Raw genomic sequence first — 24,843 nt, 5'->3', positions numbered from 1 at the left:
TCCTGACCTCATGATCCGCCCGTCTCGGCCTCCCAAAGTGCTGGGATTACAAGCTTGAGCCACTGCGCCCAGCCCGAATGGGCTTTTTCTTAGCTGAACCCACAGAAAGGAGAAGCAGCCCTTATTCTCCACACTTAGCTTTGATCTAGATGACCCCCTTGGGAGACCGGCTCCAGCTGTGAGCTGACTGGGTTTCGAGGTGAAAGGGTGTGGCCTGAGGAACCCATTCCCCTACTCCTGGACAAGCTCATGCTGCACACTCAGACACAGTCTTCCTGGCAGATCCCGCCAAGAGAAGCCAGAACAAACAGGTGTTTTAAGGATCACAGCTGGATGGAACTTTCCACCAGCACAGGTCAGTGTTAAATTCAGCAAACACCTTTCCCAGGAAGGAGGTGTTAAGGACCAGTCAGGGGACAGAATGGATGACCCAAGGTATGACCCTGCCATAACACCCAGAATTTCCAGCCAATAGGAATTGCGAACAGTCTGGATAGAGCCATCTCTCTTGCCTTGCAGGTGCAAGCCCTCAGGGTGTTAAGCCTGTGCTTTTTTGCACATGATCTGGCTCCAGGTTTTAGCTTTATAGAATGAGGCTCGTGCACTTCACAATGTTTGCCTCATGCAGAAGCCAAATAGGGAAAGTGAACATTAAAAAAAATTACCTAACATCTGTTGCTGAAGTCTAGGGAGAGGGCATTAAATCCCTTATGAAACACCTGTTTGGCCACATGAAAACTGATGTGCTTAACAGAACTCATATCAGTCTGCACATCTTACATTGGCAATTAGAGTAATGAACGAGCCTGGGCCGTGGCTGCAATTGTTGATCTAATTAAGTTGGATAAACTAATTTCAACAGGAAGGCAGAGGGTAATTCATCCAGAGCAACTATACCACTAAACTTACTGAAAACCCCATAGATGAAGAAGACACTGGCTGCCTGGTGTGGTGGCCTGTGCCTGGCCTGGGTCAGCACCTGAGACAGAGCCCCATCTGGGCTTGTTTCCCTCTGGGTTGGAACAGAGGTGCATGCAGCAGGGGAGAAGGTGCCCATCAAGGTGACAGGAGGGCGGACAGGTCCAGGGCTCCCATCAGGAAACCTCACTCTTCCGTGACCCCAGCAACCGTCATCTGCTTAGCCATCTGCTTCACCAACCCTCCTTCAGGCCTCAGTCTGCTGTTCCAGAGAATGGCTCTAGTAACGGCTGTCTTCTCCACTTAGGAGGGACAATTTTCCTTTAAAAAATTTAAAACCCTTTAATTTCTTGGGAGTAGGTGTTCATCAGATTCACATTTGCTCAAATCAGAAGTATCACTTGGAATGACAGTTGAGGCCTGGAGGGAAAGGCTGGAGTTGAACACAGTCCACTGGAGATTCCAAATCTCGAAGTCAGAAGGTGGGGCAAAAGAGACAAGCTTCAGCTCTGAGAGCCAGTCTTGCTCCCAGTGAACCTTTCTCAATCCAAGTCCCTTTTCAGAGCCAAGCATTTCTTAGATCTTAACATATACAAAAGAAAAATCAGAACATGCACGCTGTTCCCAAAAATACCCACATGAAAATAAAGACTGCTTGGGATTTTGCCTATATGGTCTTTATCAACAATGAAGAAACTGGCTTCCACTGAAGGACTTCAATTTAGATAAATTTTTTAAAATCTTGTATCAAAGTCATCAAGGGGTGTCATCTGGTGCCCAGGAGTTTTCTTTTTAGCTTCAGTTTTCCTTCTTTTAGAAGGCTGAAATGGGCCAGGTGCAGTGGCTCATGCCTGTAATCCCAACACTTTGGGAGGCCAAGGCAGGCGGATCACCTGAGGTTGGGAGTTCAAGACCAGTCTGGCCAACATGGTGAAACCCGTCTCTATTAAAAATACAAAAATTAGCTGGACGTGGTAGCAAGTACCTGTAATCCCAGCTACTTGGGAGCTGGAACCCCAGAGGCAGGGGTTGTAGTGAGCTGAGATCATGCCATTGCACTCCAGCCTGGGCGACAGAGCAAAACTCCATCTCAAAAAAATTAAACAAAATAAAAATAAAAGGCTGAAATGCATATTCATGTCTCAAGTTATAGACCAATGCAAGGCTGTTTTTCTAGCTGCTGAAAACACTTCTGGAAAGTTGGTATACTGGTTTTAACTCCCCAGAGCATGCAATAAGAAAAAGGCAAGCCCTCGGCTGGTTATTGAGAAACTTCCTAGGTGCCCTGGATGAAGGAGATTGTCAGCTTGACCATGAGTACTTCTTGTGAAGGTCTGACAGCCAGCACCTCTGTAGGAGTGTGCACTGAGAAAAGAGCTCAGTGCTAAAGCAAGACACCAGAAATTATCTGGATAGCTGTCTCCTGAAACCAATACTTTTTATTTCCCACATTTAAAAACAACTTCTTTCAATTGAAGGGAAAAAAATTTCCTCCAAGTTGAAGAGAAAAATCAAATCATGTAAGTTTAATTCTGCATCTTGAGAAGCCCAGAGAGGTTCCATGACCTACTCCAGGTCACACAACCAGCCTAAACAAGCACTCTTCCCCTGCCCTACACCCTGCTGCCTCTGTGAGCAACAAACACTTACATGTGGGTCAAACAACAGCTCAGTTATATTTATGGAACTCACTTTATCAAAGAACTCTACCATAGGTTTCTTTCCGCCAGAACTTAATGATCCCACTTCCCACACATCCAAATAGTCCTGTTCTAAGTGTGCCTTTCTACATATTGGACCCACCCGTAATTCCCTTCTCAAGACCCTGCCAGACATTTTCCAGACGCTAGGGAGAAGCAAGGCATAAATGAGCTTGAGAAAGCTGACTGAATATAAACTTGACTCGATGCAAAACAATGCCCTGCAAAGACTTTGTCCACCATATGTAAACACCTAAAGGATTCAGAAATGTGCTTGTAGTCAATATTTAAAATCTAATCTCTTTTTATCTCCCAAGATGTTCCCTTTATGCCCTAGTTGTGGATAAAAATAGATATTCAAACATGGCACATCTACACTAATGAGGCAATATGCCTGGTACACTTGAAGGATGATGCCCATCACTTGTGTTTATTGAGTGCCTGCTCGGTGCCAGGCACCGTGCTGGGCAGGGATGTCCTGCTACGTATCACAGTGGTGTGGCTTCCAGCTGACTGTGGCCCATGAAATATTAGGAAGGCTTGGTTCCTTGGCCCCTGCCTGTCTCTATGATGAGCTAATAAATACAATCAACAGGTAATTAAAAACAATCCTGATGTGTTTCAGAGAGTAAGATCTTAGAGAACAGTCGGGAAGACATTACTTAGCTGCCCCCTAGTGTTCTGGAAGCATTCATAAACTGCTGACAGGTGGAAGAATGCCAAGGAAAGAGTGCTGGGTTCTAGTCTAGGCCAGTGGGTTCCCATAGCATGACCCGCAGGCCAAATCCAGCTTGCTGTCTGCTTTTATATGGCCTCAAGCTAAAAGTGATTTTTACAGTTTGAAATGGTTGGTGGAGGAAAAAATCAAAAACAAAATATTTCATGACACAGAGAAGTCACACAAAATTCAATTTCAGGGTCCATAAATGAAGTCTGATTAGAATAAAGCCACATCCATTTGCTGATGTATTGCCCATGGCTGCTTCCTAGCTATAGTGGCAGGGCTGAATAGTTGCCAAGGTGACCATGGAGCCTGCAAGACCAAATACATTTTCTATTTGGCCCCTTATAAAAAGATTTGCAGACCTCTGTTCTAGATCAAGGACCACAACCATTTGCTGTAGAACCCAGGGAATGTTCCATGGTCTCTACTCCACTGTCTCCATCTTCAAGATCCCAGATCTTCTATAAAGGGATATAGACTGGGATAAAGTTTATAAACGACTTGAGATCCTCCACCAGAATAAAAATGCTGTGTAATTCATGGAGAATGCAATTATACTGTCAAATTATTAACCATGTGATTGTCATATTAATAATAAAAATAATAATTATATCATCCTAGATGATATTTAAACCTTCTCAGGAAAGCAAGTGGAAACTTTTGTTTCCAGGAGCCTGAAGTTCCCTCTCCTTTAATCATCTACTCCCAGGTTTTACACTTGCTTGGCAACAGGAAAATTGTGAGAATCGATGTGCGGGAATATAACATAAAGTATAAAATTGTTCATTAGTCAAGGTATGTTGGATCCACAGTTGACAATTCACCATGTCAATGGAGAGAAAAACAAAGCTGAGACGAGTCACAGATTTTGATTTTTTAAAAATCAAAATGTTGTATTCTGTACTGTCTGGGGAGGGGAAATATCAGAGTTTGGGCTATTGTGATGATGCTTTTTCTATTTATGAGAAACTTCAAGGGAAGACTGGAATTGAGATCTCAACTAATCTGACCAGAAGTTGCAATTTAGGAAATAATAGCAAAAATGAATGCTTCACCTAACCTGAGGGCCCTCTTGCATACGGGAGCCATGCCCCTGGCTCAGCCAATACCATCCCCCTCCTCCTTCCTCTTCATGAAAAGACATTGTTTTACGAATATAAATAACAGATGTGCATACCCCCCTCCCCCACATACACACACACACAGACACACACACACACACACACACACACACACTCTCTCTCTCTCTCTCTCTCACACTCCTATGACAATCAGAAAAAGAAAGGGAAGTAGGAAAAACAAGATATAACGTGTTGGTGATGCTTAAACCTCATCAAACTAGACTCACTTCGGGGACTAAAGGTAAAAATATACCTTCTTTGCCTAATATTAAATATATGGGGACATCTACAATCCTGTGAGCTGGCGAAGGGAAGCAAAAACCTATTTATAACCATTATCTGTTACAGTCTCTGAAGTTATAGAGGAACAGCAAATCCTAAAAAGTATCTAAAATTTAGAAACTATCAGAAGCTACTTCTCAATTTACAGGCCTTCTGTCTAAAAGCTGCTGACTTCAGAAGTACTTTATTACTAATTTCCTTTTAACAACTCATGATTGGAATCCTGGTTACTCCCCTTTGGACTTGGATTTAGGCTCAAAATCTACATGTTAGCTGTCTTTACCAGCAACTCTTATACCATGGAAAACAATTTCTAAACTTCTGTGAGCTTTATTTACATTCTAACAAACAAACTCAGCCCTGGGAAATGGCTGTTAAAATACTATAGCACTTATTTTTATGTAGCAAATCTTTCTGGCTCTATCGGGAACAAGAGGAATCAGACCCCCGCCTTGAAAGAGCGTCCAGCTGTTTTCATGGCAGGCTGGATGGGTCCACCAGCCCTGGAAGTCTACATGCCATTCCTACCCTTTCTGCCAGAGCTCTGTAGCTTCAAATAGAAAAGAAGATAGCTAAGGGTTTGTGCTGGCCCAATTTATGGTAATACTAAAGACAAGAACAGGAAATATTATCATGGGAGACACTCACATTGGGTTTAAGGTTATACTGAGTTACGGAAAGCACTAAAGGGATCCGATTTACATTCCCTTTCTTCCCTTTAGGATCTAGTAGAACAACCTGCCTTGATGTATAAACGATTAACTTTAGCCTGTGGCAGTCCAGGAGCCTCGTTACCTGGAAAGTGACCCTTTGGCTCTCTTAAGAGTTGAATCAGGATAGCCCTGGCTTCCTGGAGTTCCTCCAAAGGGGACCACTGGGCACCCTTGGCACCAGGTCTTCAGGCAGCACTGGGGAGTGGAAGACTAAAGCCAGAAGCCAACATCGTGCAGCAGCTTCCTGCAACTGGAACTAAGGCCCTCGAGGAGCAGGATGATGAAGGCTGCTGGTAAAGACAGCGTCTGCTTCCCTTCCCAGATAACTGACTTCAGGGTTTCTCTTCCAGCCACCTCTCCAGTGGCTCTAGCTCATAAAACTCACTTATCCAAGGAAAGAACCCTCCACAAACTCTCTCCCCAGGGTACTTACCCAGTAGAGCACATCTGTCCAGCCCTCCATGGTGATGCACTGAAACACAGTGAGCATAGCAAAGGCAAAGTTATCAAAGTTGGTGATGCCTCCGTTCGGGCCGACCCAGCCACTCCTACATTCCGTGCCATTGGCGGTACACTGGCGTCCGTTCCCTGAGAACGCACATGGAGCTGGGTCCTCTTCAGCTACGATATCTGCAAACACAGCAAACAGGCTGCACCACTCAGGACAGAAACATCAGGAAATCCAAGCCAGGGAAGGTGAGCATCCTCGCCAGAGCCTGGGACACCCTACCGCCCCCTCTGCGATGCCTCAGGATTCTGCTCGTCCTTCAAGGTTCCCTTCAGATGCTCCCTCCTAAGTGGAATCTGCCATTTCCTCTTGTCAGAATCCATGGCTCTTTTCCTCTGCACCTGCGCTTACAGCACCCTCCTTAGGCTTAGACAGCACAATGCTGTTGGTTTGCCTCATGTTTTTACTTTGGAGGTCTCTCATCTTGTTTGCCAGGACACATTACACAGGAAATCGGGGTGGAAAGGGAGACTGAATTCTCATCTATTCTGAACACAGCTCATACTGAGAACTGGCTCAGTAAACGTGCTGGTATATTGGGCATTTTTTTTTCCTATTTTGTTTTAGATTTTCCCCAAACTATGAAAGTTGCTTTGGGGAAAACCAAAAATTTTTAAAATTAAGTTAGCTATAATTCCCATTACTCACCTGAGTCAGCAAAAAAACATGTTTTGTGCATTTTTCCAATAAAAAGTTCCAATCCTATAATAGCATAGATTATGATTACAAATAATACCAAAAGGGCTATGTGAAGGAGGGGAACCATGGCTTTTATAATGGAGTTCAGGACAACTTGTAAACCTAGGAAAGACAAAAAAAAAAAATAAGTTTGTGAGCCAGGAAGGTACTCCAATGACTCATATATATAATTCCTACTCATGCCTCCTTTATTTAGAACACATAGTAATACAATTCAAAGAGATATTTCAAAGCTTTTCATTAATATTAAGCCTGGATATGAGACAAACTGAAAAGGAACCTTCAAGATCATCTAGTCCAACTCCCTCACTAGACAGAGGGAAAAACTAAGGCCTAGGGAGGGGACTGCCCACTGTCGAAGTTCATCATTCATTTATGCATTTCTTCATCCATCTGACAAAATCTCTTAAACATCTACCATGTGGAAATCATAACGTTTGGTGCTTTGGAGCAATATGAAGATGGTTTATGTAAAATGTCTTCCTCAAAAAATTATATTCTAGGAGACACAGAATTAAACACAAATAACTCTACCCTGGGGTAGCACACAGATGCTATATGAATATCCAACAGTTAAAATTAATAGGTGTTGGGAGCTGAGAAGGCCAAAGGGATTGTGACCAACTCACCATTCCACTGGAGGCTATAGGATCAAACAGCAAACTGTTTATCATGAATGCCACCATGAATGCAGGATGCAGGCAAACTCACAACTGCACCTACAACCAGGTTTGCTGAGGGCAATCACTCCCTGGTGCTGTGCTCATTGAGGTTATCTATTGGGATATCTAGAGCCTATTGTCAGAAGAATGCAGTCTTGTAAGCCTGCTGTAAATCAAGCAGCTTACCGACAACCACTCCCCGCTCTCGCTATCTCCTTTACCCAATAAAATGCGAAAGGCTCTAAAGCTCAGGGCTCTTGTTAACTAGAAGCAAGGAGCCCCGTGACCCTTTCTTCCAAATATATGCTTTTGTCTTTGTCTTTATCTTTATTCCCACGTTCATCATCCTTTGTTCAGATCCCCAAGGTCCATGCAGGTAACAAATAGGGATGAACAAAGTGAAGAAAGGGCCCTGAGGCAGCTTCCCTCTGGGCACAGCCCAAAGGCCAGGTGGGGTGGATTTCCACAGGTGGGCATGGGAGAGAGGCGACTTCAGGGAAGAAGAACAGAGTACCAAAAGCACAGAGGAGAGTAGCACAGCATGGGCTTGATTGGTGGTTATATAGTGGAAAAGAAAATCAGGAAAGAGAAGTAGATTGCAGCCAGGGTTGTGGGTTTTGAATCCGGGTTATGGAGCCAGACTAGACCACTGGCAAAAGGCAGCGGCTTTAGAAAGACCAACAGGACAGCGGCAGGCCAGACACACAGAGAGGCAGTTCAAGAGTGCTGGAGTAGCAAGGGTGAAGATCAGGATGAGACCAGAACTCAGCAACTGAGTCAGAATGAGAGGAAGGTACCTATGGAGCACACCAGTTATTTGAGCCAGGGTCTTGAGGCAAAATCCCAGTGCCCCCAACAAAACTACGCATTTCAAAGGGAGATTCTCCAGGAATAAGGGAGGTGGGAGGGGCAGGGGGAGGGTTGAGAGTGATTTGAGCCTTGTTAAGTTTGATGTTGGTATTACATAACATTAAGGTAGACGTGTCCTGAAGCTGAAATGTGGTCTTGAGAGACAGGCACTTGAGAAATGACGATTTCTGGCCTTGTGAGGTGGCTCACACCTGCAATCCCAGCAATTTGGGAGGCCAAGGTGGGTGGATCACTTGAGGTCAGGAGTTCGAGACAAGCCTGGCCAACGTGATGAAACCCCATCTCTACCAAAAATACAAAAATTAGTTGGGTGTGGTGGTGTGCGCCTGTAATCCCAGCTACTCGGGAGGTTGAGGTCGGAGAATCACTTGAACCTGGGAGGCGGAGGTTGCAACTCCAGTCTGGGGGACAGAGCAAGACTTCGTCTCCAAAAAAAAAAAAAAAAAGGAAAAAAAAAAAGGGAGAGAGAGAGGAAAAAAAAACGATTATTTCCTACATTTAAAACTTTTGCTGCCATGGAGGTCTTAGCAAGGCAGGGTCTTGCTGAGTCTGAAATCCTCAGACTCAGAGACATTACTTTCAATGGCAAAAACCACAATTACTTTCACACCAACCTAATACAAGCTACCCATGGAGTTATACTCAGTGCCACAGTGTGGGTAAGGCTACCCATCAAGCGAGAGAAAAAGAGGTCATGAAAAGAAGGATGGGGGCAGCACTCAGGATTAGGATTGGGTCTGCAGGACCAAGAGAATGAGGGAGAATGGGCAGCAACCCAGAACCTGCCCTGGAGACCAGGCCTCCTGACCCTGCATTGGTGTCCCCCATCTTCTCCATGGCCCCGTGACCTCAGCACGACTGTGCTGCTCCCTCTTTTCCTTCTTACCTTCTCCTTCCCTGTCCTTCCCTGTTGTCTCTCTACCTTCAAACGTTCCCTCTTCTGCTATCACCTCACTTTCCCAATACATATTCAGGAAAAAAAGAATGCAAGAAGCTGAGATGCTTACATCAGAAACCAGAATACAGCAAGCAAAGAGAAGACTTAGCAATAATGACAAACCTTTACCGTGATAAGCAGCACAGGAGGAGGCAGAGGACAGGATGGTGAGGGAAAAGCAGTAAGAGGATTTCAGACTCAGCACGACCCTGACTTGCTACAACCTCTATTACAACTAAAACCCTGGGTGCTACACCTTTGGATATGTAAATGTCCACATGGTTTTTTCAAAAATGATCAATTAGGATGATTTTCAATATGTTTTTCCTCCTACAGAGAACACATGGAAGGGAAACGACAACACCCGTTCCAATGCCCATGGCCAGGTTTCTATTGTTGTTTTGGTTTTCTTGAGACACCAGTGGGCCATGCAAAATCAACCCCCAGCCGTCAGCTCTTCTAAATTCCATGGCAGTAAGCTTTGCGAATATTTTTTACATTTAGAGTAACTACTGTATTTCAGATTGGTCACATTTTAGGAGATGATAAAGTTGTATCCGACTGTGAACATGTATACTTTATTGCATTCAGCTCCTTTGTACATACTCAACACGTATGGTAGATCTCAGTGGATCTCAAGGGACTCTAGTGAAGGAGGCAGGAGTGGGAAGAACACCGGGTCAGGAATGTGGAGATCGTGAGTCTGGTTCTGTCTGGCTACTCACTAGCTGTGAGAACTTACACAAGTCACGACCTCCAACAGACCTCAGTTTCCTGTCTAAAAGATGCAGGTAGACCAGATGATCTTTAGGAGTCTTTTCCACTTTGATAGTCTTGAACTTTGATAAATGTTTCCCTGTCCAACACAGAAGGACAGGGAAAGAGAAGGGAAGAAGTTAAACAGCGAGCAGCACCGTAGTGCTGAGGTTGCCGTGGAGAGAATGGGGGACGTCAACACAGGGGTCAGGAGGCCTGGTCTCCAGGGCAGGCTCTGGGTTCCCGCCCATTCTCCCTCAGTCTCTTAATGTGGGTGGTTAAGAACTCCACAAATGCCTGATTCACCACCTTGTGAAATAAATTTATGTTTCACTGAATGAATATATATTTCCATACACACATGCACACAAAATTATGTCTTACAGAACAGTCTGGATTTTCTTTCGCAGGGACTAAACAATTCCAAGATAAGTGTAAACAGTCAAACATTCCTAGACATTTTTAACAACTTCGGGTACTAGAGAAGTAATCAGCAGGCCACGGCTGCCAACCAGCATTAGAAACAGCACATCCGACAACCTCTGATCCCTTCCTTCAAAAGCCTGTTTGAGTTTGATGAGAGACTGGGATGTTCCCTACCTAGATGGTTAAAAATATAAGCTCAAAAGTCCTCATACAAGACTCAGACTCACACTTTTCCCCGCTGACCTGCAGGAGAGTTAAATACAAATCTCCCTATCAAATTTCAAACAGCGATGTCTGTTGGTGAAAGGAAGAAATACAGTTTAAAACGAATTCTCAAGAATATCTAGGAGCACTGCACTAGTTGATTAGTAAATATCTCATTAGCCAAGGAAGCAAACACAACGCTATGTGAGTTCTTGGATTTTTCACTGGCTAGAGGCTCGCACGCACACACGCGCACAGCCGCAGCCCGTAAAGTCTGCATGCAACACGTACCATAGACAGGCTGTCCTGTTATTTGCTCTTTGGGGGAAAAAGTTGTCGTGGTTACTTTGAAATTAGATTAAGCTATAACAACTAAATCTGGAAGAACATGTTTGCTCACTGAACTTCTCATTTAATCGTGTTACACTTAACAGAGCCAGTCATTTCCAAGGTATTTCTGTTTTTCTCAATTGATTCCACACAGTTCTGTGGTTTTGACTTGTGCTGATCTTTTTCAATGAAAATAAGAACCATCTGGAAAAACAAGTACACATAAAACACTACTTCCTACATTTTAAAATGTTAAATTTGGAAATTTTTTTTTCCAGAGGATTTTTGGTGCATTTTAAGTGCCAACAAATTTAATAAAAACTTCATGAAGAACTTCTGGAGAGGCAAAAAATGTGATCTGTGTTCTTCTGATGGCTTTATGAGTTGTGAAAAACAGGCACACCCTGCAATCCCGTATTCCTGCTCAGAGGCACCAGCCCTCAGAAAGGTGTTAGGACTTCTACCCATGGAAGTGCCCAACACAGGAGTCCTGTCAGGGGCAGAGCCCAGTGAGGCAACCCCAAACGCCTTATGGAAGGATAAGAGGCTGCAGCCGTTGGCCAGGGCACAGACAGGGCATCTGTTCCAACTCAGGTATGATTTAACCTGGCCTGGAGGCCTGGAGCCAGAAGCCCAGTGGGGACTGGCACTGAGCGGTATGGTAGGGCCTAGTGGCTAAAACTCTCTCTCTCACTCACTGAGAGCCTCTGTGCTCCAGACATCCGTTAGGGGCTCTCCCTCCATTATCTCATTCTGTTCTCACAACAGCCTTCAAGGCATGTGCTCCTGTGCCCTGTACCCAGCTGAAGCGTTCATCCTTTCCCCCAGAGCTGGGTAGCACCGTCCTGAGAGTAGAGGAGCCAATCACAGTTTCCAGGAGTCCATCCCTCTGGTGCTCCCCACTTGGGGAAAAAAAAAAAAAAGGCAGGCAGCTGAGTCCTCCAACACCCTCATCCACAAACACACTACTTTCAGAGGGGCAAGCCTGGGAGTGGAGGAGTGGATGGCAGCATGTCACCAGAGAGGAAAAATAGACCGGAATTAAAGGCCTGAACCCAAGGTCTCACCTCAATGCCTTGTCTTTCTGCAAGAGAACATTCTCTCGTCCACAAAATCAGAATGACAATAACTGCCACCTGTCCCCCTCTCGGGGCTGTCAGAGGGATCCAACGTGACAGTGCAAGCCAGAGTGTCCTGTCAACTGTGAAGGAGGCCACAGTCGTCCGCTGACCCCTGGCTGGCACAGAGCAACTCACCTCGAAGCACCAGTCAATGATTCTGAGACCCACCTGGAAGGAAAAACCAGCACACTCCTGACTCTAGGAAACAATAAGTGCTTACTGGGCACTCCTGACACTAGTCGAAGTGGTCGCAACACTCGAAAGGCACGGAGGGCTTTGACATCAAAGCCTCCAGACTTGCCGCTAGAGTGGTTCCCGCCTTCTGTTTCTTTGGTTAATTGTTCCAAAATTACACTAAACAATCTGAAAGAAGAGAAAGAGAAAGAAACGTTAGAGTCTGTCACCCCAGGGAAGCGAAACAGGATGATAACCGTGTTATTTCTGAACAAGGGCTAATTCTGTATGGCTGCTGCTTAAATCAAAGGAAGACAAAGACGAGAACTGGGCTGTGGAATTGGAATACAGATGACTCCAACTCCAGAATGACTGGGACAGGGATTAACCTCATCTGGTTTTATCGCAATGGAGCAGCAGAGAGCAAGTCTGTTCCCAAAGAAGAGGGGACTCCCTGGGAACCCAATGATGACAAGTGGAACTGCTGCAAACTGCAATGACCACAGTCGTGTTGGTGGCTACCATTCATGAGCACTGCACATACATTGTCGCATTAATTCTCACAAAATGTTCCGCAGTAGGAATTAAGAACACCATGTTACACATGAGAAAACAAACTCAATAGGAATAAGTAGCTTGTCCAAGGTCACACAACCAGCAGCAACACATGTAAAGGCAGGCCTGTGGACCCCTCTAGAACGTAGGTTCTGTAACAGCAAGGAGTTTTGGTCTGCTCTGCTCATTTGTGTATGTGGTCTATTCTAGTCTAGAGCCTATTACAGTATCTGACACATAGGAAGTACTCCAAAAATATCTGATGAATCAATCAATGCATGACTTCAAAGTCTCACATCTTAATATGTCATACGTAGTCAATGTAGTCACTAACACACACACCCCAACCTTCACCTTCATAGGGATATTTGGAGGATGTAAATCGCAGATACTAAGGAGCTGTGCAAAGGCTAAAGGCAGTTATCTAAGGTAAGGTATTGATATCATCATTCTCTCTTTTGAAATGTGAATAATACTGTACCTGGCAGCCACAATAAATTTTGTCCTAGTCTTAGAAGGTTCGGATAAAGCTCTTTTCAGGCAATCTGCTCATTTAACAGTTACTTTTCCTCTTTTAAATAAATATTCTTTGGAATTATTGCTCGTTTTTCAGAGTAAGTATAAAATTTGCCCATTTCAGACAGCATCAACTCTGGCCAATCAGATTGTGGGAATGACTGGCCCAGCAACAAAGAAAAGGTCTCCAGAGTTTAATGAGCAGACAAAGCAGAAACTGCCCCCACTGGCATGTCTCTGGGCTGCCAAGCCACTAAGTCCATAAAACATAGGGTGGTCTGATGGCAGCCCTGACTGGGTATAGTTGTGTAGTTCCGAGGCATTGACAGATCAATCCTTTGTTTTAGTAACAGTATATCAATTAGCAACAAACCCGGTCTCTACCTCTACAAAGCTTCAGATGGTGAGCTCTCCCTAGTTATGACTGAGGAAACAGATCAGATTTATGACAGGCTTCTCTCTCTTCAGCATGGTTTTTACAAAATTACTGTAAATCCCTGCAGCAAGGCTAAAGTGAAAAGTCTCTCCTCCAAAACAAATTCATAGCTTCAGAAAAAACAAAGAAAAAGAAAGAAAGAAAACCTCAAACTCTTCTGCAATGTGCAAGCCACAGGAATTTTCATCCCAAAGGGTTAGCAAAGTAATTTATGCAGGTAGTGACTGAAGACTGCTTTCAAGTATCCATGTTTTGCAACATCTACTTCACGGTCCCTTTATTCCTTGTTCTTCAGCAATGTCCTTGAAAACACATGAAAAATGTCTCTCTCTTATTACCAAAGAGCCCAAGTCAGAGAGAGAAGCAGGCTGTGTTCCCAGGCAGTGCAGGGCTGCAAGGGGCCAGGGCTGGTTTCCATTCCTAAGAGTTATGAGATATTAGGGAAGTCCCTCTCCTCCTCTGGGCCTCAGTTCTCCTCTCTGTAAAATGACAAAACTGGATTTAACGACTCAGAGAATGACGTTTCCACTCTACTATTCCGTGATTCTGTTCCTCACCACCACGCCTCTCCAAAAAAGTACCATGGGCCCGAAGAGATAAGGACAGGATGAGAAAGGAGTAACTGACTCTAGATTATTACTAAAAGTTTACCCCAAGGTGGGAGAAAAAAACAAGAAGCTGTCTGAACTGACTAAAGTCAGAAGCACCAGAATGAGAAGTCATGTTCTTAAAAAAGCTTAAGCAACAGAGCCTGAATGCTTGAAATATATCTTTATTGAAAATTTAGAGGCATGGGACAAAAGCTGGCTTAGATCAAACTCTTCTCTAAAGGAATAACTTCAGCTCTGGCAGACACACTGAGTCCTCTTGTGGTCACATTAACAGTTAACATTTTAGAAATATCAATTACTTTCTTAACGTCTTGGTTATTGGGAATCTTGACAAAAGCAATAGGTCACTGTTGACTTGGAATGGAAAATCCATTGGATTGAGATACAGACTGCAGTTGGAAACTTTAGTGAGTAGGAATTTGATTCAAATGAAGACATCATAATTCTTCTTTTTCTTTTTTAAAACCTTTCTTCCGCTCTTTGACTCCAGTTTCGTGCATATTTTAGATAAAAAATAATCTGATGTTCTGAAGTTTTTCTAAGAGTCCAGTTCTGCTTCAGTTTCCTAGATTTTTTTTTGCTTTTTAAATCACTTTATATTGCAGTTTAATTTATCTATAATAAAACACACTTATTTAAAGTGTATGATGAGTTTTGAAAAATGCATAAGCCTAAGTAATAAACACCATGATCAAGATAGAGAAGATTTCAACATTTCAAATGATTCTCTTGTGCCCCCTGCACAGCCTCGTGCAGAGCTTCCCTCGAAGCTCAGCCTTGAGTATCCAGTGATTGGCCGTTTATTGCTAGAGTTTTTTTTTTTTTCTAGAACCCATATAAATGGAATCACATAGTATGTTGTCCTGGCTCCTCATCTTTTGCTCAGCATAATGTTTTTGACACTCATCTGCGTTATTTTATCAGCAGTTCATTTCTTTTTGTTGTTCCATAATATCCCACTATATAAATACACCACGAGTTTATCCATTCACCCGTTGAGGGATATATGAGTTGTTTCCAGTTTTTCTCTATTATGAATAAAGTTTTTTTGTGGACAGGTGTTTTCATTTTTCTTGGATAAATACCTAAGAGTAGAACTGGTAATATGGTCATATGGTAAGTCTATGTTTAACACTGTAAGAAACGGGTGCATTTTTTCCAAAGTAATTATACCATTTTCCATTTCTACAAGTGGTGTATGAGAGTTCCAGTTGTTCCATATTTTGGTTAAGACTTGGTATTTTCAGTCTTTTTACATTTAGTAATACTAGTGGGTATGCAGTACTGTCACTGTAGTTTTAATTTGCATTTCTCTAATTACTAACAATGTTGAGCATCTTTTCAGATGTTTGTTGACGATCCACGTATCTTCTTTTGTGAAGATCTGTTCAAATCTTTTACCTACTTGCTTATTGGGTTGTCTTCTTACTATTGGGTTGTAAGAGTTCTTTATATATTCTGAATACAAGTGTTTTGTCAGATGTATGTATTGTGAATATTTTCCCAATCTGTGCCTTGCTTTTTCATTGTCTTCACACTGTCTTTTGAAGAAAAGTTTTAAATTTTGATAAAGTCAATATTTTCAATTACTCTTTCATGACTGGAGCTTTTTGTAACCTGAGAAATCTCTGCCTACGCTGAGGTCATAAAGATTTTTTCCAATATTTTCTACGAGAAATTTCATGGTTTTACACTGCTCAAAGAAATCAGAGATGACACAAACAAATGGAAAAACACACCATGTTCACAAATAGGAAGACTCAGTATCAGTTAATTAGTCATACTGCCCAAAACAACTTACAGATTCAATGCTATTCCTATCAAACTACCAATGACATTATTCACATAACTAGAAAAAAACAATTTTAAAATTCATATGGAACAAAAAAGGAGCCTGGATGGCCAAGGCAATCCTAAACAAAACAACAAAGTTAGAAGGGTCACATTACCCAACTTCAAATTATACTACAGGGCTACAGTAACCAGAACAAATGGTGCTCATACAAAAACAGACACACAGACCAGCAGAACATAGTAGAGAGCCCAGAAATAAGGTCACACACCTACAACCATCTGATCTTCGACAAAGGGGACGAAAAAAAAGCAATGGGGAAAGGACTCCCCATTCAATAAAACATGCTGGGATAACTGGCAAGCCATATGCACAAGACTGAAACTGGACCTCTTTCTTATATATACAAAAATCAACTCAGATGGATTAAAGACTTAAATGTAAAACCCAAAACTATAAAAAACCCTGGAAGACAACTTAGGCAATACCATTCTGGACATAGGAATGGGCAAGGATTTCATGACGAAGATGCCAAAAGCAATCACAACAAAAGCAAAAACTGACATATGGGGCCTAATTAAACTTAAGAGCTTCTGCACAACAAAAGAAACAGGGTAAAGAGACAACCTACAGAATGAGAAAAAAAATTGGCAAATTATGCATCTGACAAAGGTCTGATATCCCAACATCTATAAGGAACTCAAACAACTTCACAAGAAAAAAGGAAACTCCCATTAAAAAGTCAGCAAAGGACACAAAGAGATATTATTCAAAAGACATACATGTGGTCAAGAAGCTTTATGAAACTATATGAAAAAAGTTCCGTATTACTGATTGTCAGATAAGTGCAAATCAAAACCACAACGAGATACCATTTCACACCAGTTAAAATGGCTACTCTTAAAAAGTCAGAAAATAACAGATGCTGGCGAGGTTGCAGGGGAAAAGGAATGCTTATACACTGTTGGTGGGAGTAGTCCAACCATTGTGGAAAGCAGTGTGGCAATTCCTCAAAGAGCTAACAACAGAACTACCATTTGACCCAGAAATCCCATTACTTGGTATATACTCAGAGAAAAATAAACCATTCTACCATAAAGACACATGCATGTGAATGTTCACTGTGGCACTATTCACAATAGCAAAGACATGGAATCAACCTACATGCCCATCAATACAGACTGGATAAGGAAAATGTGAACAACTACACCAAGGAATACTATGCTGTCATAAAAAAGAACAAGATCATTTCTTTTGTGGGCACATGGATGGAGCTGGAAGCCATTATCCTTAGCAAACTAATACTGGAACAAAAAAACAAATACCACATGTTCTCACTTACAAGTGGGAGCTAAATGATGAGAGCACATGGACACAAAGGCCGTTATCCTTTCTTTGTGATAATGATTTTAATAAGGTTTAAATCTAGGTTTACCTAGGTTTAAATCTAGCAACTTGCCATTTGTTTTCTATTTGTCCTGTCCTTTGTTCCTTTTTTCTTCTTCCCTGCCTGTTTTGGATTGAGGGTTTTTAAAAATTCCATTTAATCTCTACTATAGGCTTCTTAGATATACCTGGGATTTTTTTTTTTTTTTTTTTTTAGTGGCTTCTCTAAGGCAAGTGTCAATAAATATTTTCTATAAAGTGCCAAATAGTAAATATTTTAGAATCTGCAGGCCATAGGGTTTGTCACAACTACTCAACTTTGCCATTATAACACCAAATAGCCATAGACATGACTGAATGTGGCTAAATTACAATGAAACTTTTTTGCCAAAGCAGGCAGCCAATAAAATACTTTGTCAATGGTGGGGGAAAAAAGGCTCAAACTAGATTTGGTCTATAGGTTGTAGTTTGCCAATCCATATTCTAGGGTTTACAATATACATCTTGAAGGTATTACAGTCTATCTTCAGATAACATTTAATCATTCCAACTACTGTATAAGTATATGACAAGACCATATGGCTATTTCCCTGTTCCTGTCCTTCATGCTACCATTGTCATGTACTTTATTTCTGTAGAAGATATAGGCACTACAATACATTGTTATTATTTTTGCTTTAAATAATTACCTTTAAAGAAACTTTTAAATGAGGGGGAAAATGTCTGTGTATGTACCCACATATTCACCCTTTCTGGCACTCTTCATTCTTTCTCTGTAGATCCACTTTTCTACCTCGTGTCATTTTCCTCCAGCCCTGAGGAACTGTCTTTAACACTGATTGAGGTACAGGTCTATTAGTCATTAATTCTGAAACTCTGGCATGTCTGAAAAAGTTTTTATTTTGACTTAAACTCTGAAAGACATTTTACTGAGTGAGAATCCTAGGCTGACATTTTCCCCCAGTACTTTAAAGATGCCTCTCTATTGTCTTGGCTTGCACAGCTGTGGACAAATAGTCTGACACTTTTTTCTCTGTTTTAAGGTTTTCTCCTTATCTTCAGTTTTTAACAATTTGATTACAATTATGATGTGCCTTGATGTGGCTTTCTTCATGTTTATTTTGCTCAGGGTTTGCTGAGCTTCTTGTGAGTTTAGTTTTTCATCACATTTGGAAAATCTGGAGCCGTTTCTTCAAATATTTTTTCTGTCTCTTCTCTCCTCTCCTTCTGAGACCCCAAATATACACGTTAGACCACTTGATATTCCCCCACAGGTCACAGAGGTGGTATTCATTTTCTTCTCAATCATTATTCTTCATGTTATTGCTATATGTTCAAATTCCCTGATATTTTTCCTTCTCTAGTGTCTAAGCTGAGGTTAAGCTAATCCAGAGAATTTTTCATTTTGGATATATTTTTCATCTCTTAAAGTTCAATTTTTTAAATATTGTCCCATATTTCCTTACTATAATCATGTATCCCTTTAAGTCCATAAATATATGTATAATAGTAGTTTTTACAGTTTTGTGAAGTCCTTCTCTAATTCCATCACCTCTGTCATTTCAGGATCTGTTTCTACTGATGGAGTTTCCTCCTGGTTATGGGTTACATTCCTTCATATGTTCCGTGTCTGGATTTTGTTGTCTTCCTTTAAACAATGTTGAGTTGTCTTCTGGCAGGCAGTTCAGTTAGCATATCAGTTTCCTTTTCTTTTTTTCTGAAACAGAGTCTCACTCTGCCACCCAGGTTGGAGTGCAGTGGCACGATTTTGGCTCACTGCAACCTCTGCCTCCCAGGTTTAGGCAATTCTCCTGCTTCAGCCTCCCATGTAGCTGGGATTACAGGCAGGCACCACCATACCCAGATAATTTTTGCATTTTTAGTAGAGATGGGGTTTCACCATGCTGGTCACGGCTGGTCTTGAACTCCTGACCTCAGGTGATCCACCCACCTCGGCCTCCCAAGGTGCTGGGATTACAGGCATAAGCCACCATGCCCGGCCTAGTTTGCTTCTTTTCAGACTTCTTTTCAAACATTGTAAGCAAGGGTTTCAGGTAGTCTCTGTACTCTAGAGTAGCGATTGGCAAACTTTTTCTGTAAAAGGCCAGATAGTAAATATTTAAATATCTTAGGTTTTGTGGACCTAAACTACTCAAACTGAACTATGTAAACAGATGAGCGTGCCCATGTTACAATAAAACTTTATTTATAAAAATAGGTGGCAGGCTAGATGGGCTAGGAGTTGGCCCATTGGCCACAGTTTGCCAGCCCCTGCTCTAGAACCAGTTTAGCACCACTACTAATGGCCCTGTGGGGTCTCTACTGACAGTCCAGGGTGTTCAATGAGGTCTTTCCACCCTAATTAGTCAGAATTTGAACGCCTTCTAGTCCTTTGTAAGCCCTGGTTATTATTCATTTTACAGCTCCCTGATCTTTCTCTTTTCCCTAGTAGTGGTCTTTCCTGGCCTCATGGACTCATAACTCCGTGTAGGTGTAGCTTAGCCCTCAGCCAAAACTGAAGAGGACTCTAAGGCATATTTATGAAGCTCTTTCTCTAAACAGCTCCCTCCCTTCCCATATTCTGCCTCCCCAAACTCTCGTCTCTGTCTCCTTAACTCAATAAGACCACCATGCTCCACTTGGTTCCCTGTCCTTTTGCTGTGCTGTAGTGTGAAAAATGTCTCCAGGCAGAAATCTGAGGTGATCATAGCATGGTGATGAAAGAAATGGGGCTAAGCATCTCCATTCCCAGCTGAACGAAAACTCCAGTGGCAGAAGAGGCACAGCCAGATTATCCCAGAACCAACATACCTGCAAGGCTCCCGCCTGCCATTCCTTGACAGAGTCCACCAAATACAGAAAAGTATGGCACATATCTGCCACCTGTTCATTTTGGTGCACTTCTTTTGCAATGATGCCTTAAATGCCAATGTGCTGTGGGGGTTTTGCAAAAGCTAACTTGTTTCCCACAAGTCTAACTGTCCCATCGGGCAATCAGGATCTCATATTAACTTCCTAGGTTGAAAGGACCTAGGAAGGCCCACAACCAATTCCACTCTCCCAATACCCAGCAGATTTCGTTTCCAATGAAAAGGCAAAAGATTCATGATAAAAGGATAATCCACAAGAAAAATCACCTTGCTCAACTGTAAAAAGCAGTTCACTGAAGTCATGAAGATGAAAACAGAGAGGCTATTTAAAAACCTCTCTTTACAAAAACATAATTTTAGGAGCAACTCACTTTACAGCTAGCATAACTAAGACTGGGAAAAAGGATATATCTTATCTTCCTACATGGGTATTTGGTCCAAAGACCCAGCATTCCTGTAACGTGGATTCATTTTTCTCTTCCTGGCAGCATTTCCAGGTGTGGAAGGACTAAAATAACACAGGCCACTATTTTTTATTTTAACATTCTCCTTTAACTAAAACTACTGATGTCTTCTTCCTGCAACAGGATTTTGGTGGAACACCTGCTTCTCTGCATTTTCTAGCTTATTTCATTTTATGCCAGATACATGACATTATCCAGACACTTGTTTCGTTATTTAAAATGGAATTGTAGTATGCCAGAGTTTCTCCCACAAGTCAGCAAAAAAAAAAAAAATAGGAAGAGAGAAAATTAATAGCTTTGCTCAAGGGATGTTAAATAGCAGAGTACCTCACTGCTATGAAGGTTTTATTACTTTTTACTTTTTTTAACTTAACATTGGCACTAAGTATTAAAAGCTCTACTCACTTGACTCTAATCACCAACAGGATTGGTCTATTTCTGGAGATCCAAGACCCTGTTAGGTAAAGCTTTTCACATTAGGAGCTTACACTCCCATCTATAACATGTTACTAAAAAGGGGAGTAACAACGAGAGAATTTCAAACTAGTCTCTGCCCAGAGATTGACAGCAGCATCATCAGCGTTAAAAGAACTCCTGAGAGGTTCTGGTGCAACAGCTGGCATAAAAGAGCAACAACATTCCCTAAAAATGTTACCGTTTTGTTACCATTCCCCCCAACCTCCATCTCCCATTTTCCATTTTCCAAATCAACATTTCCCCAAAGTAAAAGGGACTTACCCTACTATTACTATAACAAAATCCAGTAAATTCCATCCATTCCTAACATAAGCATTAGGATGTAGCAATAATCCATACGCTATAATCTTCAAAAATGTCTCGACTGTAAAAATAATCAGGAAGGCATATTCTACTTTTTCCTGTGAAGAAAAACAAAGAAACATACCAGAAAAGTAGGGGCAGGGGAGGAAGAGGAGACAGAAAAAGGAAGAGAGATTAGAATCAACATCTTAGACATATAAGCATTTTATTATGAGAAATGGAACAATTATACTGCCCCTGGGCCAGGAAGGCATTTACATTCTAACACTGAATTTCTCATAAGCAACTACATGTGCAACACTTTTCATTCCAGGCTGCATGACTGCATTTTGCCACCTGCCCCAATGCATGTGTGATGAGTCTGCTTAGGACATAACAGGCATGTTTGTTATTTGCACACATTTGCAAAACGCAGCATGCTCTCCTCCTGAGGTTGCCAAATCAGGCCCAGAAAAGCACAAGGGCACAACAAAGATTCCAATGGTGGCTTTGAACAGAAGAAATTCATCCTCCGGAAGAAATGAAGATGCATCTGTTTTGACCCTCTCTTCTTCTTGGGTTTATGTCTGAGTTCGAAGTCAGAGTCAGCTTTGTCACTGAGTAGCAAGGTGACCCTGAGCAAGTCCTTCCCCTCCTCTGGGCATAAGTTTCTGCATCCGCACAATAAGGGAAGTGAATTCAGGATGGCAAACACCCTGCCTGCTTGTTGGCATGCCGCCTCTCCTGGCTGAACTTGTGACAGGTCACCATGCCCTTTCCCAGGAAACCTAGGCAGAGCCTCTGACCTTTTCTCTTGTATCCGCCCCAGCAGCCATGCCCATCTGACTGCCACAGACCTCACAGGTGCCGCTCATGGGCTAAATGACTCTTAGAACCTTTCCAGTTCCAACCCATGCAACTCCATGAGCTGTGGAAAATATATCAATCAGCAAGTCTAAAAACTTTGAGTCTTTCCTCTTTTATAAATGTTTTCTTTATGCAGCTTCAGTTTCAATAGAAACATGGACCGACAGAGATGTGGGCAATTAACTTTACAAGAAGCATTCCCCGTATGAAGCTATTTAAATAACAAAGTATCATCAGCAACTGTAACTTTTCAATATGAACTACAGAGTCCTACACTACTATGAGTGGGACCTGAAAAGTTACCAATACCTTAGAGAAACGGAGGTCATGAAATTCACTCATTAAAATGCCTAGTGCAAGAGGTCAAAATAAATTAGGCTCAGGAAACACTTACATGAACACCACTTCTAAATGACAGGCACCGTACCAGGAGCCAGAAAAATGTCCCCACCATGGTACCTGTCATTTATTCTGTTGGTGTGGGGGAAGGTGTGAGGAGGGGGAAGTTTTGAATGTAGACACAGAGAATTTCTCAAGAGTCACAAAAGTAGTAACTGACGAGAGAGATTCTAGATCTTCAGCCCTCCGATCAGGCCAACCCCTCCTTTTCACAACTGATTCCGGGAGGGAAAAAAGCACTTTGCTGTGTTATATGTTATCACTATTACAGACTTACTTTTATGCAATAGGCAAATGTGTATTTTTAAAGAAATTTTACGTTTCTGAAGAGAACACTTTTTATTCAGAAACATTTTTAAAAACACGAAATTTAGGATGATTCCCATAAGCCTGACCCTTTGAGGAACTGTCACCTGTTAAATGTTTGCTTGCAGTATCCCCAGCACCCTTGTGCATTTAAATGGGAGCCTCGCCTGTGTCGCCCCTGGGCTCTGGCTGTCTGCTGCCAGAATGGCTGCCCCTCTGTCACCGGCCGTGCCAGGCAGAACTTCCCTTTGTCGTGCCACAGGTATCCTCCCTCTTGACCACCAGGGGGACCATGCAGCCATGGCCATGCATCCCAGCCTTTGCCCCCATTCTCCACTCTTCACTGGTCATATAACAGGGCTTCCTCTCAAGGACAGGGCTGTTGTGATTCCTGTCATTTCTAAACACTTGCCCTCCAGAGCTCCCTTTGCTCCTCAGAACACCATTACAACAGTCTAGTGAACGAATTGTGTGTGTGTGTGTTTTGAGAGTTAGCCAGCATCAGTGTGTTTATAATTTAATTTAGAAAGCCTAGCTCATCTCCAACCTCTATACTCATGCCCCCTCTAGACCTTCAGACCAGTCCTGTTCTCAGCCAGGCTCATTCCATGCCCCCGTGCCTTCTTCCCCCATGCCCTTCATACAGTTACATGAGATGCTACGCTCAGAGCTACAAGGATGCCCTTCCTTGCTTACTGTCCAGATTCCCCATTGCCCCGTTCCCTGCCATATCCCCCAAGGGAGTGCTCGCTCGGGAGGCATGCGAGGCGTGGCTGTTGGAGGAATGATCGCACACTCATGCCACTGGTATTCTAAGCAGGCACCAGCGTTGCCACTGGATAGAGGGAAAGATACAGGAAGGCCTCAATGAAGCCATAACATTAACTCTGAAAGCTCAAAGAAAAAGGAACTCTGTTACTTTAACCAGAGGCAAAAATCCCTGAAAATGCCAACCCACTGTGCTCACATCAGACCCTGACCACCAAATGCAGACTGTCAATATGTTTGAGACTTAAGAGTTCTAAGGGAACCAGAGAAGCTAAAAACAGCACACTGATTTTACAATTCATCCCTTTTTATCCTTGCTGCTTTATTTACTAGGCCAGACAGGAAAAAAAAGCTTTTGCTGCCATCAATATTCATAGCAGTTACATCCCTACATCAAGACAGCACACTATACTTCAGAGCAGAAAAACAAAGCAGAGAACAGACAGTACACCTCCCAAACAGAGCTGGTTTTACCTCTTTGACTTTTATTTAGAAATAATTTTGCCACAATAACACAAGGGCCATTAGTATAAATGAATCGTTAAACGTTCTTTTTCCTTCTCCTTTGCCCTCTCCCTGCTTTTTAAATAATTTGGTTTCTCTTTCCAAAATCCTTAGTGAATTATTTGATGGGATTCTTTATAAGAAATACAAACTTCCTTTAATACAATTCTTTATTACAGAGATTCTACCATGATGCCAACTGAACAATCGCAGCCTGGAGAGCAGGCAGACCAGTTTATCTAGAAGCCAGTGTCATCCTGGTCCTCAATCCTGCCACTAAAAAGGAATCCTATGAAACAGGTATACCTCCACATTCAACAAACGAAGTATTATTTTTAAATATTGCAAAACGTCGTTCAGGAGAAGTGGGATAATTACTTGCTTTACAAGAGGATTGTTCATTTGAGAAAAGAATGTTGAATTAACAATTTGAAAAGGAAGCCAGCAAGAAAGACAGGTTCCTAA

General features: G+C 42.3%; 1 protein-coding gene across 21 annotated transcripts in view; it reads right to left on the bottom strand.

Moving 5' to 3' along the window:
• Positions 1–24,843, bottom strand: part of LOC105480573 (calcium voltage-gated channel subunit alpha1 D) — a 327,130-nt gene that overhangs the window by 145,781 nt on the left and 156,506 nt on the right. For all 21 annotated transcript variants that reach the window (XM_011739659.2, XM_011739661.2, XM_011739655.2 and 18 more), the window contains 4 exons: positions 21,514–21,653; positions 12,192–12,334; positions 6,615–6,767; positions 5,892–6,088 (listed from right to left, as the gene is read on the bottom strand). In XM_011739659.2, coding sequence (XP_011737961.1) covers positions 5,892–6,088; positions 6,615–6,767; positions 12,192–12,334; positions 21,514–21,653 — 633 coding nt within the window. The remainder of the gene's footprint in view (positions 1–5,891; positions 6,089–6,614; positions 6,768–12,191; positions 12,335–21,513; positions 21,654–24,843) is intronic.

The sequence above is a fragment of the Macaca nemestrina genome, chromosome 2 (genome assembly GCF_043159975.1).
Source record: "Macaca nemestrina isolate mMacNem1 chromosome 2, mMacNem.hap1, whole genome shotgun sequence".
Classification (NCBI taxonomy): Eukaryota; Metazoa; Chordata; class Mammalia; order Primates; family Cercopithecidae; genus Macaca; species Macaca nemestrina.
This window is presented reverse-complemented; position numbering and strand designations above follow the sequence as displayed.